At 35.4% G+C, this 9597-nt stretch overlaps 1 protein-coding gene and 2 long non-coding RNA genes across 3 annotated transcripts; all 3 read left to right on the top strand.

Annotated features, from left to right (window-relative positions):
• LOC110266930 lies at nucleotides 3444-4613 on the top strand. The gene is made up of 2 exons (XR_002354248.1): nucleotides 3444-4095; nucleotides 4356-4613. It is a non-coding gene; the product is annotated as an uncharacterized LOC110266930 (long non-coding RNA).
• On the top strand, nucleotides 5442-6853 carry LOC110266855. The gene is made up of 4 exons (XM_021111898.1): nucleotides 5442-5718; nucleotides 5791-6073; nucleotides 6250-6589; nucleotides 6740-6853. The coding sequence occupies exons 1-3, from the start codon at nucleotides 5442-5444 to the stop codon at nucleotides 6506-6508; spliced, it is 819 nt and encodes a 272-aa protein (XP_020967557.1). The 3' UTR covers nucleotides 6509-6589; nucleotides 6740-6853.
• Nucleotides 7636-8509, top strand: LOC110266608. The gene is made up of 3 exons (XR_002354046.1): nucleotides 7636-7823; nucleotides 8145-8204; nucleotides 8302-8509. It is a non-coding gene; the product is annotated as an uncharacterized LOC110266608 (long non-coding RNA).

Here is a 9597-nt window from a genome sequence, read left to right as displayed (position 1 = left end):
ATTTTTTATATATTTATTGACAGTTAAATAATGAATTAGTTTTTAATAAAATAATGTGCCTATTTTAAAAGGCAGTTTTAAATTACATGATATGCCTAGTCATCTATTAATCAGAGAGTTAAAATCGCCTATTTCTCTTATTATTTTGAAACCCTCCATTTTTTCTATTATATGAAATCGCTAATCTTCTCTATTATTTGAAACGTTTTATTTTTAAAAGTTTGTTTCAATTTAAATTATTAATATTTTTATTATTTTTAAAAGTTATATTTTTATATTTACAAATACACATAGAAATTATCGAAATAAATTTTCCTGTCATATCTCGTTTACAGTGTAAACGGGATGGGATTGCACGTATCGTTTACACTGTAAACGAGATATGACACGTCAGCGTGACACGTGTATATCTTGTCTACAGTGTGAACGAGATATGTGCAATGCCATCTCGTTTACACTGTAAATGAGATATGGCCAGTACGTCCCTATATATAGAAGCTGTTTACAGTTGACTTCCTGGCCCCAGTTTCACTTTCTCGACATCTTTATCCTTTCTTTTTCCTGGTTTGTGTCCTCCCAAGCTTGCTCAATATCAAACTCTTCAAATCCGACAACGTCTCCACACGCTGATTGCGAAACAATATCGGATCCTGACACTCGAATGTCACCCTGTTGTCACCATTTTTCATACGACAATTCGGATAAAGCTCCACAACTATAAATGAATTGTTACTGTCTATTCAGCTTTGTTTTTAGAGAAACGAGATAGAAAAAGGATATTAATTGTGTGTGAAAAATACCAAAAATTATACACCCTTTTATAGATGCTTAGGAGATGGCGTTTTTACGTATCTCGTTTACAGATAAGTATATCTCGTTTCACGTGTTTGACTGACTACCCATATCTCGTTTACACTGTAAACAAAATACGTGCAAAATAATTTCGTTCACAGTATAAATAAGATATGATAGAGTTATTTAAAACGGTAAATACTCAAAAATTTTTATTTTGGTAAATCTAGTATTTATTTAATTTATAAGAGTAAAAAAATCCTTGTACCCGTCGCAAATTGTTGATAATGATGTTGGCACTTTTCCACCAACTTGAACGATGGCGTGCCAAGTGGCATTGTGGATTTCGGAAAACAAAATCAATACCTATTTTAATTTGTTTGTTCAGTCAATTCAATTTTTATTTTTTTTGACAAAATAATTAAGCATTTTTTAAAAGATACAATTATTGGGCTATTTTTTTTTATATTGAGAAACAGAGGTGTGATTCACTTTAATAGGAGACTATTTTGGTTAAATACATTAATACATGAATGATTAAATGAACTTGAAAATGTGATGAACGATTTTACAAAAAATATTAAAAAAAAAAAACAAAAAAAAAGGCATAAATCGTGAATCCTAATTTCATAAGTTTTATAAATTGTGATTGCGGCTTATAATTTGTTAAAAGTTTACCTGTATAAGAAAATCCGTTCGTCTTTATATTCGTCACTTCTCCACCTTTTTTTTTTCGTCATGCTAAATATTCAACCTTTGTCGCTACAAATTTTTTTTTTCTTATTCCTATGTGCTAAGTGAGAGCTAGCAAATATTTTGAAGGAAAAAAATTGAATATGATGCTAGTTTAAAGAATATATTATAATAATCAGATTTTATCACAAACACTTGAAGACGAAATATTTGTGGATCATAATTTATGTATATTTGTTGTTTTTCTTGTAAAATCACTTAAGGAGCTGAAGAGTGTTATTTGTCATAATATAGATTTTCAAATACTAAAGAAGGTAGCGAGTATTTTATTTAAGTGTCTTATATTAATGTTTGTTGAATTTATTAAATTTCATGCTATATACGTCACGGATGATGCAAGTTTGCAAGAGATGTTCTCAATCTATTGTCAAATTCAATGGCATGTGTCTGTTATTTATTACAAGAAAAATATTAAATACTGTCAAATTTACAAGTGAAATAACAAAAATAATCTACCGGTAAATCGATTATTGTTAGATTTTGAGCCGAATTAAATCCGACATAAATCTCGCTAATAACTAATTACCGGCGAATTTATTTTTTCGACAGCAATTGCGGCAGAATTAACGTCGGATTATGATATTAAGGTTACGAAAATCTGATGTCAGTTACCGTAAAAAATTATCCAACGGCAAATTTGGCTCCACGCATTGTGATTTCACGCCACATTTTCCAATGGTAAATCTCACGGTAGTCTTTTTATTTTTTTTATTAAATTGGATTATCGTTACCGTCGAGTGATTCCGACAGTAAATCCGACGGTAGTTTTAATTTTTTTCTCTCGAACCTATAATGGACTCCGATATTTAATAATTAATAGTCAACTCCCAATTAGTAAAGAATAAACTAGTAATTTACATATAATGTGAAATATCAAATATAAAGAATAAGAACATAAAAGAATAAAATGCTACTAAACAAATCAAAACAAAGCCCTAAACAAAGCCTTAATGACTATGAAGCTTGATAGTCATTGTCATCGTAATCAAAACAAGGCCTGCTCGTGACACGTCAACCTATTGTCATGCCTACATAAAACAATGTAATTATATCATAATCTAATCAAAGTTTGACAAAGAAATATATAAGATAGAACAAAGGGTAGTGTGCGTCGTAATTATATGAGCTTACCAAATAAAATTTAAACATACAACAAGCTATTTAAACTATATTTAGGTTAACCTTATTCAGATTCATCATGTTCTTCCTCTGGTGCATCCTCCTCTTTTAAGGTAATTTTTTTGGTCATCGAACTCTTCTTCTTCATCTCTATCAATCACTTCTTCTTAAATATCATCGTCTTCTAGTGGTAATGTCTTATCATCTACCCTAAAGTTAATACTGTCATCATCCATAATAGCCAACCTAAGAGTGATTGGATTATAAGAACCGAAAATAATTAAAATAAAATAAAAATATAATTTATTTGTTTGGAATAGGTTGACAATGATAAGGAATATTAAAATAGAAAATTTAATGAAAAAATAGAATTTAGCATAAAAATCTCATTTATCACGTAAAAAGTGCGTATCGGCTCTAATTGGGCTAGCACTGTGAGTGACAAAACAAATTAAATTATGAGTGAATATATTTAAAAAATTGAATTTATTAATTAGAAGGGTTAAAAATAATTTAGAATTAAAAATCAGACACTAATTTTAAAAGATTTTGGTCCGATATTAGGCTAAACGAACTTAAAATGCTAATGGGTTGGACCGGACCAAATTGAGCCCAAACCTAATATATAGAGTAATTACCCAAATCAGTCCCCAAGGATTTTAAAAACGGACATTTAAGTCCCTAAAAAAATTAATACACAGATCAATCCCTAAAGTTTTACTCCGGTAGACAAATCAGTCCCCAGTTCATTTTCCTGCAGAGTAACTACCCATATCAGTCCCCAAAGATTTTAAAAATTAACATTTTAGTCTCCCAAAAAAATTAATGTACAAATCAATCCCAACGTTTCTCTCTATTAAACATAACAGGCCTCCGTCCAAAAATAAAATAATGAGTAATACCCCAAATAGGTCCCCAAGGATTTGGCCGTACGACAGATTTGTCCCCCAGAAAAATTAACTAAGTCCCCAGTCCCCGAAATTGTTAAATATGTGCCATATACGTCCCTGCTCCAAGTTTAGCCGGTTAACTGAACACTCTCTCTCCTACGTGGAGGTGATCAGTATGACGTATCAGGTTAAAGGCTTCCAGGACACGTAGGTCCTTGTACACGTGGCAAAAACGACGTCATTTAAGGGCTTTTCAAAACGACGTTGTTTTGAGTGGGACAGATTAGTCCCCAAGCTTTATCAAATCAATGTGATAAAACGGCAACGTTGTGAATAGGGACCTAGTATAAAAATGCACGTCCTTTTCCCTTGGCTCTGTTAAATGACCTGAAACCCCAAACCCTTACCCAGATTTTACAAGGTAACCCTTCATCTTCCTCAAATCCATTAACGTTGACTGAAGTCTGTAATAGTGGTTTGACAAAGCTGACGGCAACTGGGTGGTGGCGGTGGTGTGTCGTGCATATCGCCATTGTTGGAGGTAAGTCTTCTAATTTCTTTTCTGAATTAATTTAGAGGCGAAAATTCAAGTATGATGAACATGCATGTCATGTGTAGGGTAGATCAAAGACATTGTTTTGCAAGTGTAGGTTAAGTCAGAGTTGTAAAGTGATTTAGTTTGTGACGTTTCATAATAACATTACCAATGTGGGTGTTAAAAAATTGGATTCTGTTTTAATGTTTTTGTAATGTCTTCGTTGCTTGTTTAAGTTGTGATAGATTTTTATTTTGTTAGTTTAGATGAGTGAAGACGTGATACCCGTATTTCACCACGGTGGAAGTTTTGTGAGAGACAACAAGAGTATTTGTGTACATCAATGGAGAAGTCAAGAAGTTTCCCCCAATGGACATTGACCTGATATGTTTCTTTGACCTGAAGAAACTTTTTTTGGACTTGGGTTACCATGAATATAAGGCAATGTTTTGGTATGATCCGACTTCTGTTGACCTGGAGTCTGGGCTTCACCCAATTCACGGAGACAAAGAGATCAGAGATCTTCAAAAGAATAAAATGCTAAATGAGGACGCTGATGAATTCTACATCTACTTTGACCATCCAATCATGGAAGATACGGAGTTCATTAATGATGATAATGTCAGTGTTGAGGAGGTGGATGTGCAAGAGATTAGTGCTGAGGATGATGGTGATGACAATGATGCAAATGTTGAAGGTTTAGATAGTGATGATGGGTATGAGTCAACAGAAGATGCATTTTACAAGCCCCCACCTTCAGGATATGATTTTTTGGATTCAAGTGAAGAGGAAAAGTCGGTTGGAGCTAGTAAGAAAGGAAAGAATAATGGGAAGAAGAAATCCCCAATGAAGACCTTGCATCAGAAATCCAAAGTTAGTAAGCCTGTTAATGGACCAGTTGGCAAGGGCAATGGCAAGTCAAAAAGGACAGGCATTGGAAGAGAAGAGGTAGCTGGAGCATCTGTTCAGAGAAAGAGTCATGGTGAGCCTGGCAGGCCCAGTAAGAGTGATTATGGGCCTGCTGAAAAAGACAAAGTAGTTCATGGACCTTCTAGTGACAACAAAAATAATGAGACTGCATCAAAGTCCAAAAAACCTGCTACACTTGATGAAGAACTTGGTGTGGAGTTGTTACCTGAGTCAGACATTGAGTTTGAGTATGAGTCTGAACAATTTTTGACCCCGGAAGACTCAAGTGATGATGGAGGAAATGGGTTTGATTGGCCTCAGTTTAATCCGAGTGCAGAATTTGGGGAGGTCCAATTTCAGCTGAACATAGAGTTTGAGTCACTTGAACAATTTAAGCAGGCTCTGAAGGACTACACCATATCAGAGGGTAGAGGATATTTTACATGAAGAATGATAAGAGAAGGGTCAGAGCTGCTTGTATACATGGAGGCTTCATGCCTGGAAAAGAAGTGCAAAAAGCCAAGGCAAAGGCAAGAAAAGCAGCTAAGAAAAAGGCAAAGTTAGAGGCTGCTAAAGAAGCTAATGAAAATGACAAAGTTAAAATGGTAACAGCAACAAATGAGGCTCTTCCTGAAGGTGAGAAAGACAATGATGGAGCTACTACCATTGAGGTAGAAGGACAAGCTAATGCAGCAGATAATAAAAAATGTGGAAATGAAGGTGAGAAAAATGGTGAAATAGAGAAGCATGACTGTCCCTGACTTATATACTGTGCAAAGAACTCACGGTCAGGTGGATATCAAATAAAGACCTACAACCCCACTCATACTTGTAGAAGAGAGTTTGGCAATAATATGACAGATCAAAATTGGGTAGCAAAGAAGCTAGAAAAGAGATTGTTGAGTCAGCCACGGTTGACACATGCAGAGGCATGGGATCACATGAAGGTTGATTACAATGTGATACTCAGTGACAAAATGCTGTACAGAGGACTTCGGATGGCTAGGAAAAAGTATGTTGGTAACGAGAAGGCGCAATATGGCAAGCTGCGTGACTATCTGAATGAGATACACAGGTATGAGGTTATTTTATTTCAAAGAATGACATTTCCTAAGATTTCAATAATTTGATAACATGGACTGATAAAAAATAATATTTTTTACTCTTATGTGACATAAGAATAATTTGACATTAGAATATTTATAGTGATCTAAGTGAGTTCTTGTCATACTAAAATATATGTTTACACAGGAGCAATGAAGGTTCATCTGCACTGTTGGCAGTGGAGCCTATACCTCAATCTCCTCCATTATTTGATAAATTGTATATTTGCTTAGATGCCTGTAAAAGGGGGTTTAAGGCTGGATGTCGCCCCTTGATAGGTTTAGATGGATGCTTCCTGAAGGGTTTTTATGGGGGACAATTATTGTCAGCTGTAGGACAGGACGTGAACAATCATTTTTATGTGATTGCGTATGCAGTAGTTGACATTAAGACAAAGGCAAGTTGAAAATGGTTTCTGGAATTGTTACAGGATGATCTTGGGCAATGCACTTTTGATGGTTGGAACTTCATAAGCGATCAACAGAAGGTATCCCTGAATATCTCTTAGTGTTTGTTATGTTAACTAACTGAATGCTTTGTATTCTTGATTGTTTAATCATTGTTAAGTATATTTTTTATTTTCATAACCAGCATTTTTATGCCTATTATTTTTCGGTCTGTTTGAACTGTGATGTAGGGTCTTTTGCCAGCACTAAAGGAGGTTATGCCTAACGCACATCACAGAAACTGCATTAGGCACATTTGGAAGAATTTCACAAACAAATACAAGGATACACAGCTTAAGAATGTGATCTGGGCTTGTGCCAAAAGTTCAACCGTTGTAAAGTTTAATGATAACATGCAAAGGCTTAAGAGGATGAATGAGGACTCATGGGCTTACCTTGAAAAATTGGATCCAGGATGTTGGACTAAGTCAAAATTCAGCCATTGGCCTAAGCTAGACAACATCACCAATAACATGACAGAGGTGTGGAATGCCAAGATAGTACACTATAAGGGAAAACCGATCCTAACAATGCTAGTGGAGCTCAGATGTTACATTATACGAAGGATGGCACAACACAAAAAGGCCCTAAGCATTTACACTGGTGTAGTTGCTCCTGTACAACAAAAAAGGATGGAAGCCATTATGAAGGACACCAAGCACTGGACTGCTCAATGGACTGGCGACGATGCCAGACAAGTATTTGAGGTGCAAATGCACATGAAGAAACTGGGGTGCACTTGCATAACAGCACATGTACATGTAACATGTGGCAACTTACAGGTATAACACTCCAATTTATGCATTTTTAGTTGTTATTCTTACAAACTGTATATGTAATTATTGTTTAATTTTACTTATAGGAATTACATGTGTGCATGCCATGGCTGCTATTGCTAAGAGGGGAGATAGAGCAGACACATATGTGCACAAGTGGCTGAAGATGGATGCCTTCAGAATAACATATGGTCATTCCATTCGCCCTGTCAACAGTGAAGAGTATTTGGAGAAGTCTGGAGAAATAAGCTCAATCCCTCCCAAGATTAAGAGGCCAATAAGGCGTCCAGTAAAGGATGGACCAGAGGGTACTAAGGCAAAAAAGTCCTTCAGAGTCACATGTGGAAAATGTGGAGAGACTGGCCCAAATGCTAAGACCTGCAAGGGAGCTCCTAAGGCTGGAACTAATCCTAAAGGAAAGGTCAAGGAAAAATCCAAGGAAAAGTCAACTGCAACATAAGAAGAGGTTCAGGTTTCTCAATTGGCACCCGTAACTCAGGTATACATGAATAACACTTACCTTCTTATGCTAAATGTGTTACATTGTGTAGCTTGATATCTGTGATAACATGTTTAGGATTCAGGTTTTTGACATCAATTAGTTGCTGTGTTATAGAGGCCAACTTGTTTATAATATCTGTGTTTATAATATATGTGATAACATGTTTAGGATTCAGCTTGATATCTGTGTTATCAGCTTTATTAATTAGGGACCTATTTGACTTATAGTATAAATTCTAAAGGACCTATTTGACTTATAAAATACATCGTGAAGGATTTAATTGTCCTAATAAATTTGCTCACGTATGACGTTACTCAGCCTGAGGCACCAACAAATGCTACTGTACCAGATGTTGGAATAAATGTGAATGCTGCAACTGTAAGTATGCTTGATAATGACTTTCACTATTAATTCCTAAACATTAGTTACTAATATCTTATTTTAGAATACTCATAATTGTTTACAATTCTATCAGGAAAGACAAACTCAGCCTCAGCAGCCTTTTAAACGTCCAAAGCAGACAATAATTAGGCCCAAGAGACAGAAAAATGTGAGTGTTGAGACAATGGCAACTGCAAGTAGTGGCATAACCTCCAGAATATTCAAATTCATTCCAACACCTGGACTGAACCTCTCTAAGAAGAAATGATGCTTTGGAAGAAATTTATTGTGAAAGGGACAAGACATTGTTTGTTATTTTGAAGAAAATAGACTTCCATTTTTAATACTTTTTGTGCACCACTTTACATCAGTGTGTGTAGAAGGAAATAGACCTTCTTTATTTTGCTAACATTTTGATACAACTTATGTACATACTCTATGTTGACGCTACTTTATGTTAATATTTTGATGCATGATACTTGAATATTCTGGTTTGGATTATACACTATTTTTGGTAATATCCACTTTGCCAAATTACTTTGCAAAACATACAATATTTTCATCAACTTCTAATGTTCATTTAACTAAAATGAGCCATTCAAATACAATATTTTTCCAACAAACATACAATGCTAATTGCTTAAATAACCACCACATAGATATAAAACAAAATCACAACTACAAGTGCACCTATTATTACACTACTAAATAACCTGAGAACACTGTCCTTTTTCAATTTCGAACTATCTTCATTCCTCTTTATTAACATCTCCTCCAATTGTTTCACTCTCTTCTCCAAGCAATAATCTAAACCTGCACCAAATTCTTCACCCACGCATGTCTCCACAGAGGCCAATCTACGGCTTTCAACTACATCATCCACCAAATACCAAAAAATCTCATCAAACCATACAAAAAATCACAATAGCCTTGCTTTTTCTGCAATCAGAATAACAGAACATAAATCATCACATTAGTCTTAGTCCCTAATTATCAAAACTACAGCACCACAAAAATCCACCACTCTAACGTACCTTGAAGTGAGGACAGCCAAAGAACAACCTATTTGGGTTCTCTGCTGTGCGAGACCTGGATATTACGGCATATGTTCTGCACTTGCACTTAGGATGTTCTCCTCTTCTAAGTCGCCCCCTTCGGATGCCAGTCGAACCGCTGTCAACACTGAAGACGTCATCGATAGTTCTCCGACCGCGTCTCCGACTTGCAACTGACGTGCTTCCTCCACTCGCCATCATCTTCTTCGAAGCCAAAAACTCTCTCTCACATACTAACATACATGGGTTGGAGGCAATGAGACAGGGGTTAAAAATGAAGACCTAATTTTATGTTGATCCCTTTGAAATGGTGACGTGTAGTCCCTATTCACAAC

The sequence above is a fragment of the Arachis ipaensis genome, chromosome B09, assembly GCF_000816755.2.
Source record: "Arachis ipaensis cultivar K30076 chromosome B09, Araip1.1, whole genome shotgun sequence".
Taxonomy (NCBI): Eukaryota; Viridiplantae; Streptophyta; class Magnoliopsida; order Fabales; family Fabaceae; genus Arachis; species Arachis ipaensis.
This window is presented reverse-complemented; position numbering and strand designations above follow the sequence as displayed.